General features: G+C 29.6%; 3 protein-coding genes across 6 annotated transcripts; 2 read left to right on the forward strand and 1 right to left on the reverse strand.

Annotated features, from left to right (window-relative positions):
• The first annotated feature begins 445 nt into the window (after positions 1 to 445).
• LOC130445901 (double-strand-break repair protein rad21 homolog) lies at positions 446 to 10,392 on the forward strand. 4 transcript variants are annotated; one of them, XM_056781789.1, is made up of 14 exons: positions 446 to 623; positions 732 to 1,141; positions 1,253 to 1,436; positions 1,647 to 1,785; positions 1,841 to 2,003; positions 2,530 to 2,726; positions 5,012 to 5,247; positions 5,316 to 5,486; positions 5,546 to 5,972; positions 6,107 to 6,234; positions 6,317 to 6,514; positions 6,628 to 6,732; positions 6,997 to 7,152; positions 7,212 to 10,392. In XM_056781789.1, exons 2-14 carry the CDS (start codon positions 768 to 770, stop codon positions 7,335 to 7,337), a joined length of 2,604 nt encoding a protein of 867 aa, XP_056637767.1. In that variant the 5' UTR covers positions 446 to 623; positions 732 to 767; the 3' UTR covers positions 7,338 to 10,392. The 4 variants fall into 4 exon arrangements, with proteins under 4 accessions (XP_056637767.1, XP_056637769.1, XP_056637771.1 ...); XM_056781791.1 differs by having other exon boundaries at positions 5,546 to 5,948; XM_056781793.1 differs by having other exon boundaries at positions 5,027 to 5,247; positions 5,546 to 5,948.
• On the reverse strand, positions 8,491 to 14,976 carry LOC130445903 (valacyclovir hydrolase). Its single transcript, XM_056781795.1, has 5 exons — positions 14,326 to 14,976; positions 13,937 to 14,194; positions 13,519 to 13,672; positions 12,741 to 12,993; positions 8,491 to 11,894 (listed from the first exon to the last, which is right to left on the reverse strand). Exons 1-5 carry the CDS (start codon positions 14,410 to 14,412, stop codon positions 11,804 to 11,806), a joined length of 843 nt encoding a protein of 280 aa, XP_056637773.1. The 5' UTR covers positions 14,413 to 14,976; the 3' UTR covers positions 8,491 to 11,803.
• Positions 14,977 to 15,490: 514 nt separating this feature from the next.
• Positions 15,491 to 19,242, forward strand: LOC130445902 (T-complex protein 1 subunit alpha). The gene is made up of 7 exons (XM_056781794.1): positions 15,491 to 15,648; positions 15,814 to 16,055; positions 16,108 to 16,289; positions 17,193 to 17,457; positions 17,880 to 18,223; positions 18,309 to 18,688; positions 18,963 to 19,242. Exons 1-7 carry the CDS (start codon positions 15,576 to 15,578, stop codon positions 19,148 to 19,150), a joined length of 1,674 nt encoding a protein of 557 aa, XP_056637772.1. The 5' UTR covers positions 15,491 to 15,575; the 3' UTR covers positions 19,151 to 19,242.
• Positions 19,243 to 19,454: the final 212 nt, after the last annotated feature.

Raw genomic sequence — 19,454 nt, forward strand, 5'->3', positions numbered from 1 at the left:
ATAACTTGTTATTTGAAATTGCTTACTCAATCACTTCATTTGCGCAAGCTTAAATGTCATCGCCTTTGTTGTCATATCAGAACAGATTAACTTAGAACTGAGTTTTTTTACTTCATTTATGAAGGACGGATGTTTTATATTTGATTATCTTATTTGAAAAGAAATATATATGATCGTTAAGACTAATAAGTACTAAGAGTTAAGTTGTTTCACATTTCTACTTTGTACTCAGAAACAGAAAATTATTTTATAATTAGAATAAAGTAGCATATTTAATAAATGGTACGTCATATTAATATTCTTATCTAAGCTGTGTAGTAATTTTTTCTATGCAGATTTATTATTTGAAATTGAATATTAGTAAAAAATAACATAAAAATAGTATGACGGTTGAATACCTGAAATTACATTCATGAACCGTTATGACTAAGTCTTTTCATCGTATGGCAACATTGTTCAGGCGGTTAGTTGAATCGGTCGCCATTTTGATGTAGAGAACTGTTGTTTACTGTTCATGTACAAATATAGAATAATTCCTCCGGGAATGGAAATTATCGCTCAAAAATATTTGGAAATAGATTTATGTATACCTCATATTACTTAATTTATAAAATAATTTATAGGTAAGTTGAGAAGTTAATGTTTTTATAATGTTGGTGTCTTCGGCGCCAACGCGATGTTTGGCAAAACAAGCTGTCAGTGATTACAACATTTTTATAATTATTTTTCAGGTTTTTTGTTAATATAGGAATTAAGTAACTATCAAAATGTTTTACGCACATTTTGTGCTCGCTAAAAAGGGCCCGTTAGCCAGAATTTGGTTAGCGGCCCATTGGGATAAAAAACTTACCAAAGCCCATGTATTCGAAACCAACATTGAAAAATCTGTGGATGGAATTTTACAGCCAAAAGTAAAAATGGCTCTTAGAACATCGGGGCATCTTTTATTAGGAGTAGTGCGAATTTATTCTAGGAAAGCAAAATATCTTTTGGCAGACTGTAATGAGGCCTTTGTTAAAATCAAACTCGCCTTTAGGCCTGGAATGGTAGACTTACCTGAAGAACATAGGGAAGCTGCCGTTAATGCTATTACTTTACCTGAAGTTTTCCACGATTTTGATACTACCATGCCAGAATTGAAGTAAGTATGTCAATATATAGGTATTACATTATATTTTTATTATAACTACCATTACTAAGAGTTTGTGGCATATGAATTTGCCTTATTGGTAGCTAATTGAAACTATTTCAGTGATGTTGACATAGAAGCACAGTTTAGTCTCAATCAATCAAGAGCTGAAGAAATAACAATGCGTGAAGATTATGGAAGTATAACATTGGTTAATCATGATGATGGTTTCGGTGATATGGGTTTTGACACAGATGGTCCGGATCTAATGAGACATGCATCAGGTTTAACTCCATCAATAGATCAGGTTCGTATATTTTTTACTTAAATTATGTGAAACACTTACTTACATTTAATTCTATTATTTGCTTCCTGTTTAGCCAGTCTATTCCTGTTTTTTCTGGGTTTATTGTTTCAGTTTCTCATATCACTTGAACTGTTCTGTCCTCCTTCATTCCCACTTTGTGTCCATATCATAAATAAAGATACAATTGAAATTAAAACTAATTATTTTCAGAGTAATCTACTATTTAGTGAACCAGTGTTGGATCAAGTGGGATTAGAAAAAGAACCAGAACCAATTCCATCAACATCTGGTACTCAACCAGATACTCCCATGGAAATTGACACTGGTGTTAGAGATGATAGTTTTGGAGGTAACAGAAATCATTCAAAACTAGTTATAGTCTATTGAACATTATTTATTTTTAGCTGGTGGTTTGTTTGAAGGCGGTTTGTTTGATGATGCACCCATGGGAGAAGTTCCTGCCGTAGATGCCACTATACCTGAACCGACTTCTCAAGAAATACCTGAACCTCCAAGTGATGATGAATTGGATAATTTCGGTGGACCTCCATCTGCGGGCGCTCCAAGGTGAATAATGATTACGAAAAAACTCATGTTGATAGTACATTATCACCGTCTCCTCGTTTTTTAGCTCTAGATAATTGAGAAACAGTCAGATTTTGATAATTTTTCTTTATTTACTAAAAAAATTACAGGAATGAAAAATATATTAACTTCAATTCATATATAATTGTTTATAATTTATTGTGAACAGGTTATAAAAACAAAAAAGAGAATTTTTATTCGCCAAAATGTATATTCTATTAACATAATACACAGAGCTTGCTTCACGGTCTATGTCAGATGAATTCTATACATCAATTTTCATTGATTTTTTTCTGCAAAAATTTTAGAAAAATATATATCACATAGACTGTTTGTATTTTTGCTATAACGTCAGTTACAGGATTATAAAAAGTGATTTGCTTTAACACTATTGATACAATGTTTGATGAAAGTCCTCTTTGACTCTCCCATATTCTTTAGCAAACTTTAGCGATAAATACTTGTTGCATTTTTATTTAAAGTATTCCAAGTTTCTATCTAATTTTAGTTCTAATGGATCTCGTCCACCAACGCCGTTACAACTTCCTCCAACTGCCCCTACGCCTACTCCTTCTATTCATCCTGAAACCCAAGTTGAAGAACCTCCCCACGAAGAAGAACCAGTTTCTGCACCTAACAAAAAAGTTGTAACAAATGAAGAAGAAAGTTTTGCTCTGGCTCCAGTAGACGCGAGTCAGTTAAAAGGTAGGAGTCAATTTTATTTCTAAGAATTTATTACAATGTACAGTTGTATTAATAAAGGTATGGTATAACATATTAAGCTTCGCTATAACAGCATTTGTTAATTAATTAACAAAGCTTTTGCAGTAGAAATTGATGTAGTTGTTGATTAACCATCTATTAAGCAATATTTTTAAAACTGTACAGAACAATTGCAGTTTGAGTCAAATATTTCTCAAAAATAATAAAACTTCTATCAGTAACCAATTACAATTACATTTGTTAATTTGAACAGTCATACCATATGTTTTTATACAACTGTATAATGGATTATTGAATCTTGGTGGATCTTTATTTGTTTTATGTTTAAAAAATATATAAAAAAGTTGATCCATATTATTGGCAACATGGAAATTTTATACAGTATTGGAAAATATTCTGGGAGACAATAATATCTATGTAAAATTTTTAATCAACTCAATTACAATCTATCAGTGTAAATTTCAATACAATACTATGTTAAAGTATAATACATAACAAGAAATACATCATTTCACTCTTCAAGTTCCCTACTTTTTTTGTAAATCTATTGATGAACTAGAGCTTGTTCGTTACTCTACCTAGCTAACATTTTGACCTATTGATCTTTTGTGTGCCCCTGACTGTTCACCAGTCAGATAGCAACGACTTTGCAAAGTATCTTGAGGCTATGCGGCTTACCTCTTCTAGCTTGAATATAAATCTATTAGTAATAAAATCAATCAGTGTCAAAACAAGACCAGGAAGGTGTACATTGAATATAATGATATTATTTGTGCAAAGAAATGTTGCTTTAAAAATTGAAACAAATATTTGAATGAAATGTTTGTTTAGGGAACAGTGTAAAAAATTAGTTCATTGAGGTCATAAATAATGAGAAAAATAGGGTCCTTTCTTGTACTATTAAATAATTTTTTCAATTAGAGATCTAAATATTTTTAAAAATCCACCATTTTTCAATTCTAATAAACACTGAACCATAAATGAATTAATTTAAGGTTTCTGAGACAATAAGTTTGGTATAGATCTATAAAATTTAATGCAATCAAAAAAATACTTCGAATAAGTTGGAATTTCTAGAATTATTGGTGATATTGATATTGATCACTACATGACACGCATCTCCGAAATCAAATTATTGTTTTTGAAAACTTGTAGAATGAACTGAAGATGATAACTTGGTTTTTGAAACACACATCAAACAGTGAATCAATAATATGAAATTCTTTTTTAATTTATGTAAGTAACCCTTTCAAACTAAAATGTAAATGCATAATAATCAAGAATTTGAATAGTGTCATTGAAAGTATTGATTAGATCAAAAATATATCTCTAGAAACAGACTAGACTGTAACATTTATTTTGTATTTTTGAGGTGGTAATACCCATTTGGTTCAGTGTTTGTTAATTATTAAAATTATATAAAGAAAAGTTTATCAATTTTGAGTTGAAAATAACATTAACATTGCATGTATAGGTAGATTGTTTTACTTTAATTTTTTACTGTAGATTTATTAACTGATAACATTTATTCTGTTTTTTGTGTTAATATGTCTTTGTGCAAACAACATACCACTTTCAAAATTGAGAAATTTTTATTATTTTTTTTTGTTTTATTTTTACTCAAATAATTACAGATTTCCATTTTTCTAATAAATTTCCTGTAGAAAAATCTAAATCTGTAACTATTGGTATTTCATGTTATAATCTTGGTATTATAAGAAGTTAATTTCAAAAATTCATATTTTTGCACTGTATTTTGAAAATTATACAATCATTGAAAACAATTTGCGTAAATTGAAAAAATGTTTTTAAAATCTTAGATATAGGAGATTTTACATCTACAAACTATTATTTGCTCTTCATTTATTCTATATTTTGATTTAAAAAATATTATTTTATTTCTAATGGATCTCATATGATACCATTTTCCTTCTTTTTATACTTTTATGTTAATATTCATTATATTTAAATTTGTTGTTTCGAATTTAGTCATTTTTGAAACTTCTTTTTAATATAAGGTTTTTTTTGATTCATTTGTATTGATACTATTTATGTGTAAAACCCAGGCGGAACGTTGCAAATCTTTCAAAAACTTGAGCTATTATTCAAAAAATATTTTTACATTTCTTCAATTTCATTGATACATTCACTGACTTATAGTTTTTTATAAATCAACAATTTCATATCACCAAGATTGTACTTTTTATATTTTAAGTTTTTAAAGCTGTTTATGAGAATGTTGTTGATAAATTTAACATAAAAAACAGATGAATTCTACCTAGGTCTAACAAAGACCAGGAAGAAAAGGAAGCTTATCGTCGATGAAGTAAAGAATATTTCTGGAGAAGAAATGAAAAACCAGCTTAGTGATACTAGCGATATTGTGACAACATTGGATTTGGCCCCTCCAACTAAGAGACTTATGCACTGGAAAGAAACTGGTGGTGTAGAAAAATTATTTGCTTTACCGGCGAGACTTATTCCAGCCAGAATATTATTCAAGGTGAGCTGTGGTAGCCTTATCAAAATATAAATAAAAATTATATTCTGAAACAAATTTTATGGTTTTAGAATTATCAAAGGCATTTGTCTCTTCGAGCCATTGGAACAGAAGATTTTAGTGTATTGGGAGATGCCGATTCATTAGCATTAGACCAAGCTAGAGACCAAGAAGAATCCCTTCCTGTCGAACCCGTTACTCCAGCAAGAAGGGGTAGAAAACGGAAAATTGTTGAGGAACCTGTAAGTTTTTTCTCTTATACCACTCAATTTCTTTAAACTAAACTATATTTAAATTTTAGAGTCAAACACCAATGCACGTTCAAGAAGAAATGCAACCCCAACCATTACTTTCTGCCGAAGAATCAATGTCTGCTATGCTGCCACAAACACCATATCCTTTAGCACCTACCCCATTACCTCCTCAAATGACATACCCTACGGCACAAACTCCCATCCCTCCATCTCCTTATCCTATGGCACCAACTCCCGTTCCTCCTCACACACCTTATCCGACTTCAAATACTCCAATCCCTCCCCTAACTCCATACCCTATGGTACACACACCTGGTCCACCGTTGACCCCTTTTTCTTCAGCGCCTACCCCTATGCAGCCTCAAACGCCTTATATGTCTCAACCTATGACACCAATGATGTCTGGTCAAGATGTTGGACAAGAACTAATACAACCACAGACATCACAAGGTACTATAACTTCATTTAGCTTAGGTCAGTTGATGAAAATCTGTGACATTTTCACTTCTTGTGGAAATTTTTACATAAAATATTTCTTTTATTGAGGATATTATAAACAAAACTCTTATCGATGGTATAAATTTTAATTAACCCTATTTTGTAATAAGGTATGTTACCTGCGAATATGTTGGCACCTTCAACGCCGGGTTTATTGTATTCCCAAACACCCGGATATCCAGAACCTCCCACACCTTTGCAACATATCGAAGAAATGCCTCAGTTGGCTGCAGATCAGGTAAAAATGGGATTTTTAGATTTAATTTAAATAAATAAAGCAACAAAGGTGCCGTAAAACTAATTAGAATGGTTTCTTAAAGGTCCATTCAATATTACAAGAACAAGAAGCTTTGAATGCTGTGCCTGAAATAGCACCAGTATCTACTAGTGAAGATCTACTCAGAGAACATATGGCCACACCTTTAGCATCCCAGGATATTAGTGGTAGTTTACCTTTGGAACCCTTAGAGAATTTGCAAAGGGATCTTCCTGCTATGGAAAATATGGGTTATGATCAGGTGAGATTTAATTTGGTTATTCACAATGAAAAGTATAAAAAAACAGAACTCAGTTATTTTGATTGAAATTTTATATTCAAATAATATAAAAATATTTTTTCAAATACTCATAGAGTCAAATGGCAAACATGGGTTACGACGAACATGCGGCAGCTGGAAGTATGTCTGAAAGGGTACCATCACCATGGGCAGGAGATTATGATTACGATACTGGTCCTGTAAGTATTTTAATCAGTTTTTACCAGAAAAAATAAAGTCAGAATACAGGAAATTATGTAAATTAAACAATTCACTGAGTGTATTTCATTGAAGTAGTATTACTAAATTAAGTACCTGAAATTGTTATTTGAGCGAGTTTGGTTCACCTAAAACTGTTGTCATAAATAATAAATTCATTTATCAAACTTTCGTTTATATTCTTTGTTAAAATTGTAATTAAAAATTCAGGTTGGTTTATTTATACAAGACATATATCTTTGTAGCCTGAAGAACAACAAGTTGATGAAACGGATGAACAGTTTGCGGAAAGAGTATTGAATAAACGAGCATATCAAATGTTCCAAATTGTTAAACACAAGTTTAAACAGGCGGACAGAATGAATTTCGAGGAATTAAGTCACAGAAATAATAAAAAAATGGTAAGTAAATATGTTATATATATATACGAATATAATTTCATGGTAATATTATTATTTAGGCTGCGCAAAAGTTCTACAGTTTACTGGTCCTTAAAAAAGTCCACGTGTTGGAACTCGAACAGGAAGAGGCGTACGGCACAATTACTATTCTAAGGGGCCCGAAATTCGACAACCCCGCAGTGTAAAAAGAAAAGAATTCGCATTTTTCTAAATTATCGATGGTAATTCCTCGTAAATTATTTATTTAATATTGCATACATCTGCAATGAAAGTACAAAATATATAACATTAAGTCTGCCGTTTGGCCCAAAATTGTGACGAATATTTATTGGGTATTTCAATTTTTGTTAAATATATTTCTATCATTATTGATTCTTATAATTTGAATCGTATAATACATAGGTGGGGAACCTTTGCACCATTAGAGGTCACATTTAAATTAAGCAGTAATAAGAGAAGCCTTATAAGCTGATTTGCCTATGAAAGTGACTTTTGTGCAATCATACTTTTGTATTTATCCATTTATTGCATTATATGGAATCAATAAAATATAATATAACAATAATATAAAAAATAGCAAAATTACAATATAAAATTTTTTTTTAATATCTAAGTTGCTACTAATTATCCTCTAAATGTACATCTGTGATTTGCATTTTTGCACTTGTTTTAATTTTTTTCATGTGAGAAAATGTCTTACAACAGTAAGTATTTCCAAAGTAAATATGTTTCGTAGGTATATTCAACAGCATTTTTCCAGATTTCTAAGGGATCTTTTTTAGCATTAAAAAGGGAAGTCAAGTAACTCCATTTTTAGTTCCGCAAGGAGCCTCGAATAAATCTACTTAATATGGTTGAAATGCCAGTTTCATGGCAGGAGTGTGCTCGCCAAAATCAGAAAATCTATTTGTGTACTCTTTTATTAAAGAATCCAAGACACCTACATATTCATCGAATATTTTATTTTCACCGTTCTGCTAATTTAACATTTGAACAGTTTACTGCAGGTTGCTACAGATCGCCAACTATGGACAAGCGCTGAGGGACCAGGGTTTCGTTAATGCGTATTACCATTTTGTACTGGGTGCTGTTTTAACTTTTGAAACATACATACAATAATTAACATTAGAACTATATTTTATGAAGGCCGCAGGTTCCCCACCTCTATTATATTATATCACTAATAGTACATATTCTTTAGTGCTGATTAGTGGTGATTTCTTTTTTAAATATATTTGCCATACTTATTTTCCAAACTTTTGAAAATATGATATAGTACTTTCAATTTATCTACTTTATACATTTTTAGAAATATTCTTTATAATATATAATAAATAAAAATTGTATATACACTTTATTTTTTCAAATATAGGGAACAAGTGTCTACCAAAGTTCTGCATGTTTTATGTGAAACTAATGCGTTACACAAAATTTATTATATATATATGTACTTTTTATTAAAAAAATAATTATGTAACGTATTAGTTAGATTTTATGCTCACATAAGGTAGTTTTAATTTTTTTTTTTTTTCATTTTCTTTTTTACTAAAAAACATGAGCTGTATATTAAATATTGTTAACCGAAAGTATTCCAAAAGTGTGGTTTATAAATTATACATAGAGTGAGTCGTAATTTTTAAATGATTGGTAACGCCTTTGGTAACTTGTACTTGATATGTCCTTTGACGTCTGCAAAGGTGTTTTATTTGATGTACTTCGGTAATTGATAAACAATTCATGAAATGTGAACACAGAATTGTCTTTTTTACAATTTTGATAAATCTATCATCCATTTTATTGGCTCTTGGCCAGTAAGGTTAGTTTTCGACCCGTTGTCAGACTTCATCGTTGGAAACTCTTTAGGTTTCTATTGGATATACTTGAAGGATTCTATGATTCGTCCGTAGCTTTTTGTTTTAGGAATCGAATCTTATAAAAAAACAAAGAAATCAAAATCAGAGTTATTTCTGATGATTTTTGAGAAAAATAAAACAATTATAGTGATAGTAAATTGAAGAATTTGTAGTCTCATATTGACTAATCAATTTTTACTGATTTTCAATGTGAATGGAGTTTCAACCAATTTGAGTTTTTTTTATAATAAAGTTACGTAATGTTATGTTGAGTCATTGATGTTTACAAACCGCACTTGTTGGAAAAAAGAGGTGAAAAATATATGTAAATGTTTATTTTTGTACATAAATTTAAAACTGTCTATTAGACCTTTCTTCTGTCGATATCTAGTATTTTTTAATTAATAAATCGTTCGCTCTTTTGACACATTTGATTGTCGAGAAGTAATTCAATTTTTCAAATTTGTTACCTTTAAAAACTACTTATTGTTTCAATACCGACAAGAAACGAATATAAATTACCAATCTTGAGTTAATTGATTTAATCTACAAGATTGTTATTTATATTTAAAAAAATATTGAAATTAAATTCCGTTGATTATTCGGAAAAAGCCACGTAAATTGGCCGTATATCAAGCTGAGCGGGCCATTTTAGAATTCGCGTTCCAGATCTGGCTCATAATTTGTTACATGATGATTGATTTTGTTGATCCAGAGAGTACTACTTAGGGTAGCCAAGTGCAAGATATCGGTAATGGAGGTAGCTGGCTACTCCCCGGTCAGTTAACTACTTTATCCCATGTTGTTTTACTTTTTTATTTTTAACTGTTCTTGCTTCCCGATTAATTTCATGAGTTGCATAATCTCCAGATCTTGTCATATTTGACATTTGTTAACGTGAGGTGTGGATTTTCTGTAATGTCTTATTTTATCAAAACTAATTTAAAATCAATATTTTTTGTTACTAAATTCAATAATTTTAAATATGTAGATGTATAATTGTGCATGTACAAATTGAGGAACGGTTTTTTTTTTGATAACAACAAAAATTTGAATCACTTTGTATAATTGTGTCTGTTGTTTTAGATCAAGACTAACAGAAAAATATATGGAGTTCAATTGACCATATATATTTTTTTGTTAAACTTTTTACCACTTGATAATTTTTGTACATTTATTCTTTTTTCTTTTTCTCTAATTTAGATTACAAAAAGATTTAATATGGAGGTAATATTTAAATATTGTTACTACATTAATAAACTTTATAGCTATTCTGACTTGTCGAAAGTGTTTTTTTCGCAAGTCAAGTCTGTATTTTGAAACAGATGCTAGTTTGTCATTTTTTTAATTGAACTTGTTTGTAAAAAATAATAAAACATCGCAGCAATAACGTCTATAAATTTTACTACTTTCTCCCTATTTGTTGAAGACTTGAAATATATACAGGGATAACAAAAGTCATCACCTATAAGAAAAATCATACAAACTGTTACCGAAATTATTAATCAGAGAAGGAATTAACAAAAAAAAGATTTTTTTTTAATTACCAAACCTGAATCATGTCTCAGGACGAAATATCAAAAAAGTTGAGCTTTGAATTTCAGCGAATTTTTTCATCTTATTTTTTGCATTTTCTGAGAAAATTTACTATAGTGATGGTAATATTTTTTTACACCATCAAGAAGTGTAGAGATTCTAACGAATAAAAATTTTAATGACTTTTTAAAAAAAAAGCTGATATTTTGACGGGAGAAATTTCGTTCGAAAATTATATATATGGGACATAGAAAGCTAACTTTTCACTAAATTTCCTGAAAAAAAAATGTTTTTGTAAAAGATAAAAACAAAAAATTCGGTTTTATGAATTTGTCACATAAATTTTGCGGTTATCTGAAGAAAGTTTAAATTCGACTTTTTTCCATAGGACTTATAGCTTTGTCGGAAATCAAGATAAACCGTTTTTCACCCTTAAAAACTCACCCCCTTCCAATTCCCGACCTCAGATCGCTCGTAAATGATTCTTCCTTCTATTTTTATCATATTGTCATCCTTTTCCAATGTGTTTGATCCTACTATCATTTTTTGGGTTTCAAAAGTTATCGATTCTGGTCTATGATTAAATAAGAGACTTTTTTTGTCCTCGAATCTATAGTTCTAAGTTGAAATCACAAAGACGAAACCAGGAGAAAAGTTTAATACGTTTTTTTTCTATTCTAAGATAATAAAAAAAAACCATTTGGGCAACATTTTTCATTGATTTGATTAATGATTTGCCTGACTAGAATAATTTTTCATTTTGAACCAACTTGTATGTATGGGTGTCTCGAATACACTGAAACCCAAAGGATCTTTTGTGTCTTACAAATTTCATTTTTTCTCTCAAAACAGATCAGGAAAACTTACAAATCTCCAGATCAAAAATTATTTTATTAAAACAATTTTAATATTGTTTTCAATGATTGTAAACAACAGGAATTATCATTTTATGACTATTTAACAGTTAGTATCAGACTAAATAAAATAATTAATTAATTGAATAAACAATATAATCACAATTCTGTAATAATCACACACAATGAATTTTGATGACAGCATTTATGGCTTTCTAAATTAAAACGCCATATATGCCTTAAACCGAACAAATAAAAGCTTCAGCTTTATATTAGTGAAGATTATGGTACTATAAAAATTATGTTCAACCTCTTTAATCTTACTGTGGATTAATAATTTAATTTTATTGATGTTGGTGCTGATGAAATTAAATAATTTTATATTGTTATGTAATAATTATATTTGAACTATTGTAACAAAAAATCTGACACCAATTTATTGAAATCTTCTGCATATTTCAAATGGATGTTATGTTTACCATCTGGATATCTATGTAACCTAAAGCAAATAATTAGAAATTATTATATTCTATAAATGTTAATAATACTAAAAAGTAGTTATAGCTTTTGTTATTAATGACACTCGCCTATAGTGTACCATCATTTTCCTTTACCATGGAATCTATAGTTTCCCTATAACTTCTAAGATACAAGTATTAAACCAGTATTCCCAAAATTGTTCATGTAAACCCCTCGGGAACTCTACAAATTTCCATTTTTGGATCTGAACTTTACATTTTAACAAGTTTTGGAATGTGGTAGAAGTGAAGTAGTTGGGAATCCGCCGAATAATCGAGAATTTATTGTTTAAAAACTGGTAGGCGAGTGCATAGGATTTAAACAAAAATAAATTGTCACAACCAAAAGCATTACAACAAAGAGATCAAATTGTTTACATTACAATGTGATAAATAATTGTCTTATCAAAGTTATTTGTCGGATTATTGAATTGAAAATCGTGAAGTCATAAATAAAAACATCGAGTTGTCTGCTTGATGATCACGAAGTTATCGTTGCCGGCATCATAGCGTATACTGTTATAATACTATTTTTATTTATTAGTTATGTATAAATAAACTATTTTTCTATAAATAAGAATAAATTGAATAAAACTTTTAAATTAGATCATTTTAATCCAATTAATCATTTCATCTGTTTACAGGTTGAAAAAATTTCAAAATAATAACCATCCACGATTAAATGGAATTTACAAATAAAACAGTCTCTGTTATAATGTCTTTAGTTCCAACATAACAAGAAAACAAATTATTTTTTAATGCTCCCTAAAAGAACTTCTGATGCAACACTACCTTAAACTTGATTTTGAAAAACACGTGTAACTTACTTAGCATCTTTGATTTTCGATAAGAGATACCCAGGATGTTCAGGAGCAATCATAGGATCTTTGTCTCCATGAAGAATAAAAACTGGACACTTTATATCATTTAATAGATTACTACAAATATTTCCACCATTATCATATATTTCTCTCAGTGTATCGGAGAAAGCATTCCACATATCTTGTAATCCTTTTTCTGTATAAAGTTCTATGAGTGGAGCTTTCATTTTATCTGACCACTTACTTAAATCTCTTAGATCTAAAAGCACCAAAGGTCATACAGAATTAAAAATAAACAAAGCATAAAACACTGATAGTAAAATAAAGAAAAAAAACTTTGAATTCAGAAGATCTTGAAACACTTGAATCAGAAGACTATTGAAATTCTGGAAGAAAAAGATGATATGTTCCAAAAGGTTATTGAAGCTGAAGGTTTTTTCCAAAAAAAATATTGAGATTCCGGTACCACTAGAAGATTAATTGGAAATTGTTTAGAAAGTACTTTAGAAATAGCTCATATATGGAATTTAACACTAAAAAAACTGTTGATAAAATTATTTTTACTTGCATACTCATTACAGATAAAATTGTAAAAGTTATATTGTGAAATTTGCAAAAAATAGACAATCAAGTTTGAAAAAAGAGATACTTTAGGCTATTATCTGATAGGATAGCAACATTTTATAGTATAATGAATTTTTTTAATACAATATAATAATGTATGAAGTATTATTGCAATTTACAGATAATGCGTGTTTTTGTGGAAGATATCAAATATACTAACCATCACACACTTTAAAGTCTACCTGAGTAACATAACTATTAGATCCCCAAACAATTAGTTTTTCTATATTGTCTGGAAATCTCGCAGCCATTATCAAACCTGTTATACCACCATCACTCCATCCCAGAACTGAATACTTATCTATTCCTATTTTCTAAAAATTTATAAATTATACAAAAATTAAATATAAGATATGTAGCTTTTCATAAAAACAGTTTTCTTCAAATCATAATTTATGTGATTTTTTTACCTCAAATTTGGTTTCACTGTGTTTTGTTTTCAACTTTTTAAAACAACAAATAATTTATATAAAAAAGCGACTATTTTTTATAAAAATTATTAATTGCAGTTTATTCCAATTCAATAAGCAAAAAAATACGTTAATTCAAATACATGCAATAAAAAACACGTAATATACCTTCATAAATTTTTGAGCACAAATGGCATCATTCATATAAAATTCAGTATTAAAATGTCTATTAGGTGGTCGACTAAAACCATAACCAGGAGGATCCCATGCAACCACGGTAAATTTACTTTTATCCAAGTTATTAACTTGAGGCTTGAAATCAGTCCAAATTGTCCCCAAAACTCCAGGTAAACAGACAATATTTTTAGGACCATTACCAATTTTAACATAATTTATTAGTTGTCCATCAATGTCTATTTTTTCAGACTATAACATAATTATATCGAAATTCTAATTATCCAAAATTTGTTAAAAATTTTATCAATAAAATAACAACTCAAAGCCACATGATTCAAAATTGTATATTAGGATTATAATTAATAATTATTAAATCATACCTGTATGGCGCTAACGGTCGACATTTCCGCAAAATTTTTTATATAATTACCAGTAAATTTAAAGGAAGCTCTAAATAATCTGATCATATTCGTTTTTTTTTTCAATTTATCCTATGACCTAATCTAAAACTCTCACACTACGGAATTGACGATTTATATTTTGTCGTTCCGAATTCAATTATTTTTATAAATTTTTATCGGTATTCAGTTTTTTTTTATTCATTCATAACAATTGCTGAAAAAGCGGTCTGTTATAACCTTGATAACCTGACCTTCATAGCCGGATAACGCTTATCACCTAGACACAATCCACTATAGGAAATTAATTTTTAACCCCAAATAATCATTGTAATATTTAGATATTGGATATATTGTTTTCAACTATCAAATATATTTCAAAACCACTTTACTAGATACTGAAAATAATGTATGAGATGTTCTATCGTGTTATATTCATAAAGCGTCTTTTGCGAAGTACATGATAAATTCAAAATTAAAGTCTGTATTGAAATTTGAGGCATGGAAATCGATTTTTTAATCTCAGGATTTTTATTTTAAAATGAAGTTTTTGTCAGTCAAGTGTAGAAATTTAATTATACCGTAGAGTATATTTTCACATCGTGATCTGTGCCATGTACAAGACTAATTTTACTGTCATATGCGGAGATGCCAACCGGTTGAAATTTTTTCCCCCAAGCATATTTTAAAATCCCCTAAATTCACACTAAAATACCCAAGTTTTTTTGTGATATTCTATTGTTTAAAGTAATAACTTTAATAAATGAAAAGTCCAATTAAATATTTTTAATAAATTAACTCACTTGCGTATTTTAATTATAATGAAATAGTTTTAAATAAAAAAGTTATATTAAAATGTAACATAGGATTGATAGAAAAACTCGTGTATTGCCTTTACATAAGTACGTCAAATCTTTTAATAAATGAATATATGTATAACGAACGATAAAGGACGACCATCTACTTTTCATTAGAATTCCAAAATTTACATATTTTAAATTTTATTTTTCTGTAGGCTTTACTTTCTAGCTTGCTTAAGCGAAAAAATTCCGGTTAAAGAAGTTATTTATTTTCTCCCTAAAACTTTTTATCTCCGAAATAATCCCCTTATTTTAATTTTTCTCCTTAAATTTAGGAAAAAAATTCCCAAGCTGGCATCACTGGTCGGTCATATGTCATTATCATTTGATTCTTTTGCGGCGAAGCTGAGTTAAAAACTTATGTTATAAAAAATGTCGATTTTAGCTAGCCCTTTATCTGTAGCCGGTTCCAGAACAACTGGAAGTTCAGTTCGTACCCAAAATGGTAAGTTAAAGTATATTTTATAATAGATATTCTTGAACTTAACCTAAAAATTGGTGCACGAGGTAATTTATATTATTTAGAAGATACTATGTGCTTCAGAAAAGTATTTATTCAAATCATTCTTAAAATTTAGTAAAACTGTTAATTCAATTAATTTTTTTCTAGTTATGGCTGCATCTACAATCGCAAATATAGTTAAAAGCTCCCTCGGGCCTGTCGGCTTGGATAAAATGTTGGTAGATGACATTGGAGATGTTACAGTTACAAATGATGGAGCCACAATCTTACGTTTATTGGAAGTTGAACATCCCGCTGCAAGAGTTTTAGTTGAATTGGCTCAATTACAAGATGAAGAAGTTGGAGATGGTACAACTTCTGTTGTAATAATTGCAGCAGAATTGCTTAAAGTGGGTATTGTTTTACAAATTTTGATTAAAATATAAATTTTCATTTTTTCAGAATGCCGATGAATTAGTGAAACAAAAAATTCATCCAACATCGATTATAAGTGGTTACAGATTGGCATGTAAGGAAGCATGCAGATACATTCAAGATCATTTAACAATCCCCGTTGAAGAGTTGGGAAAAGAATGTATTGTTAATGTTGCTAAAACTTCAATGAGTTCAAAAATTATTGGAGCGTATCCTTTTAAAAAATGATTATTAATTATGTAGAATCTAGAGTTGTGGTTTTACAAGATGGAAAAAATAGTTTTTTACTTGTTTATAGTAGAATCCCAAATGTAATCAGGTAGCTAAAAGAAATTGTTGAATACAAGGCGTTCCTAAAGTATAAATTTTTAAACAAAACTCTATTGAACAATCACCATATTCAACTGATGTGTCTTTGACTGATTTTTTCTTTATAAAACCGAAATTACGACTTCAAAGCTTCTTTAAAGTGTTAATTTCATTCAGTAGGATGTGAAAAGAGAATTTGTGGAGGGTGAAGAAGTAGATTACTGAAAATTTCTTTAAAATTAAGGTATTTGGCAAGCGTGGAATTTTCTAAAAATAGATTTTTATTTTCTAATTCAAAAAATTATCTCCAAAAGGATTATTGATGGGAAAAACCTTTAAGTACTTGGATTATGGCAGATTAAAAGAATTTGCAAAAATATTCATGATTTTCAACTATCTCAATTTTGCATTTTTTTAAATTGGCTGGACTCAGCTCAGACAATTTTCAACCGATTGACATGAAATTCTGAAAATACAGATTTTTTCTTTATGTAGCATAGTTCATTGGTTATTTACTATTATTTAACGACTTTTTGAGCAAGTTTTAAACTTTTCACCTTAGAAGTGCGCCATTTGATCAAAAATCAATATATCGCAAACATTATACATACTTCCATAGCAGTTATTATAGATAATCAAAAAAATTCATTGGCTCATTATGATTAAAGTGGTCTAAAGCCTAAGTTATTATAGATAATCAAAAAAATTCATTGGCTCATTATGATTAAAGTGGTCTAAAGCCTAAGATGTATGTATTGGGGTGGATAAATTCTTTAACAATAAATTTCCTTAATGTATCTTAGTGATGCGGACTTTTTTGCACAAATTGTAGTAGATGCAGTGAATGCAGTTAAAGTGAGCGATGCTAGAGGTAATAATATGTATCCAATAAAAGCTGTCAATGTACTTAAGGCACACGGTAAAAGTGCAAGAGAAAGTTTTCTTGTTCCTGGTTATGCCTTAAATTGTACAGTAGCCAGTCAGGCAATGCCGAAAAAAATAGTAAATGCTAAGATTGCCTGCTTAGACTTCTCCTTACAGAAGGCCAAAATGAAGATGGGTGTACAAGTAAGTATAGGTGTTTGATATAATGGTCTAAATCTACTTAAATCAATGATGGATTTAATTATATTCCAGTGATGAGCAGGACAACAGTTAGAATGGGTAGGGAAGGGTTTGTCTAACCCGATCTGTCTTTTCCATTGCTTTGTTACTAAAAATGTACATTTTTTATCACAAGCTAAACCTACTGATGTATGCTAGGTTTTCACCTAGGACCGGAAGTATTCCCCCTTTCCTATGCAGTGTCATCAACAATCATAGAATCATGCCAGACATGAATAATATCAAACATTTTTGTCAATTATTGTCCTTTTTGAATCTCATTTTCCAACTCTTTTCAGTAGTAAAAATTTCTCCAAATATTGTTACTACTTATACTTATAGTAATAGATTAGTTGTGTTAATCACTAATACTGTTCCTTACGAAGGTTTTGATCACCGATCCCAATCAACTTGAAGCTATACGTACTAGAGAACTGGATATTACCAAAGAACGTATTCAGAAGATCCTTTCGACTGGTGTCAATGTTATATTAGTATCTGGTGGTATAGATGATTTATGTTTGAAATATTTCATTGAAAACGGAGCAATGGGAGTCAGACGAGTTAAAAAAGTTGATTTGAAAAGAATTGCCAAAGCTACTGGTGCAACTTTTGTTACATCACTTAGTAATATGGAAGGTGAAGAGAGTTTTGATTCTAGTATGGTAGGAGAAGCAGCGGAAGTTGTACAAGAAAGAATCTCAGATGACGAATTGATTATTATTAAAGGGTAACTGTTTATATTCTTTTCTAATTTATAACATACGAAGGGGATATGTTTTCAATGTAAAATGTTTATTTTTATATAATTCTAGTCCAAAAGCCCGAACTGCAGCTTCAATTATTCTTCGTGGTCCGAATGATTTTTATTGTGATGAAATGGAACGTTCAGTACATGATGCTTTATGCGTCGTGAAACGCGTGCTGGAATCTAAAAGTGTAGTAGTGGGTGGAGGTAGTGTAGAAGCAGCTCTATCAATATACCTGGAAAATTTCGCTACTACATTGAGTTCAAGAGAACAGTTAGCCATTGCTGAATTCGCTAGAAGTTTATTGGTTATTCCTAAAACTTTGGCTGTTAACGCGGCACAGGATGCTACCGATCTAGTCGCTAAATTGAGGGCCTACCAGAATTCCAGTCAAACAAAAAAAGATCATGCTCATTTGAAGTATGTTGGACTAGATCTTATTGAAGGTAACACTTTTTTATTAATCCTTTTTACTCTTAAATACACTCTTCAGTTGGTAATTTGGCTAAAACTCAATAAAAGAATGTGAGATTTCTTTTATTGGCCTAATTTTGTTCTTGTCCTAATAATTTTACTAGAAATAGTTTAATAATAGAAGTTTAATCAATTTGCAATGTGATATAAATCTTTATTATTGTTAAATAGTTTTCATAAAAAAATTAATTAGATGTGATTGATTTGATAAATAGTTTTGGTTTCAAATTCCGCCGTTTATTTTAGGTACTGTTAGAGATAACAGGAAAGCTGGTGTATTAGAACCTACAATGTCCAAAGTAAAATCATTAAAATTTGCAACGGAGGCTGCAATAACTATATTGAGAATCGATGACATGATCAAATTGGACTCTGAACAAAAAGGTGGAAAGAACTACCAACAAGCAATGGAAAGTGGAGAATTATACAACTGAATACATGTACTTTAAACGTATTACTAATTTAAATATTTTGAAAAGCTTATAATCAATCGTTCGCATTTTTTTTAATAAATCTTAACAACACTTAATTTAGTTTTATTTATAATTTTTTTTTTTCATTTTTCTAATATACTGAAGTAGCTGTAAAAAGTTGTCAAAACTTATTTTTATACATCTCAATCCTATCCATTAAATTGCTTACCCCCCTGAAATGTTTTTATTTGATGTAAAAAAATATTTACAAAACATGAGTTCTATAGCTCAACTCTAAGGGGTCGTTTTTATATTTTATTTTTCC

The sequence above is a fragment of the Diorhabda sublineata genome, chromosome 6 (assembly GCF_026230105.1).
Source record: "Diorhabda sublineata isolate icDioSubl1.1 chromosome 6, icDioSubl1.1, whole genome shotgun sequence".
NCBI lineage: Eukaryota > Metazoa > Arthropoda > Insecta > Coleoptera > Chrysomelidae > Diorhabda > Diorhabda sublineata.

Bases quoted from the DNA above. Each gene is read 5' to 3' on its own strand.
- LOC130445902 (XM_056781794.1), top strand. From the start codon at position 15,576: ATGTCGATTTTAGCTAGCCCTTTATCTGTAGCCGGTTCCAGAACAACT. The intron at 16,290-17,192 runs GTATCCTTTTAA...AATGTATCTTAG, and splicing joins AGTTCAAAAATTATTGGAGC to TGATGCGGACTTTTTTGCAC. The intron at 18,689-18,962 runs GTAACACTTTTT...CGTTTATTTTAG, and splicing joins TGGACTAGATCTTATTGAAG to GTACTGTTAGAGATAACAGG.
- LOC130445903 (XM_056781795.1), bottom strand. From the start codon at position 14,412: ATGATCAGATTATTTAGAGCTTCCTTTAAATTTACTGGTAATTATATA. The intron at 12,994-13,518 runs GTTAGTATATTT...TGGTGCTTTTAG, and splicing joins AGACTTTAAAGTGTGTGATG to ATCTAAGAGATTTAAGTAAG. The intron at 11,895-12,740 runs GTAAGTTACACG...TATTTGCTTTAG, and splicing joins TCGAAAATCAAAGATGCTAA to GTTACATAGATATCCAGATG.
- LOC130445901 (XM_056781789.1), top strand. From the start codon at position 768: ATGTTTTACGCACATTTTGTGCTCGCTAAAAAGGGCCCGTTAGCCAGA. The intron at 2,004-2,529 runs GTGAATAATGAT...ATCTAATTTTAG, and splicing joins CCATCTGCGGGCGCTCCAAG to TTCTAATGGATCTCGTCCAC. The intron at 2,727-5,011 runs GTAGGAGTCAAT...CATAAAAAACAG, and splicing joins AGACGCGAGTCAGTTAAAAG to ATGAATTCTACCTAGGTCTA.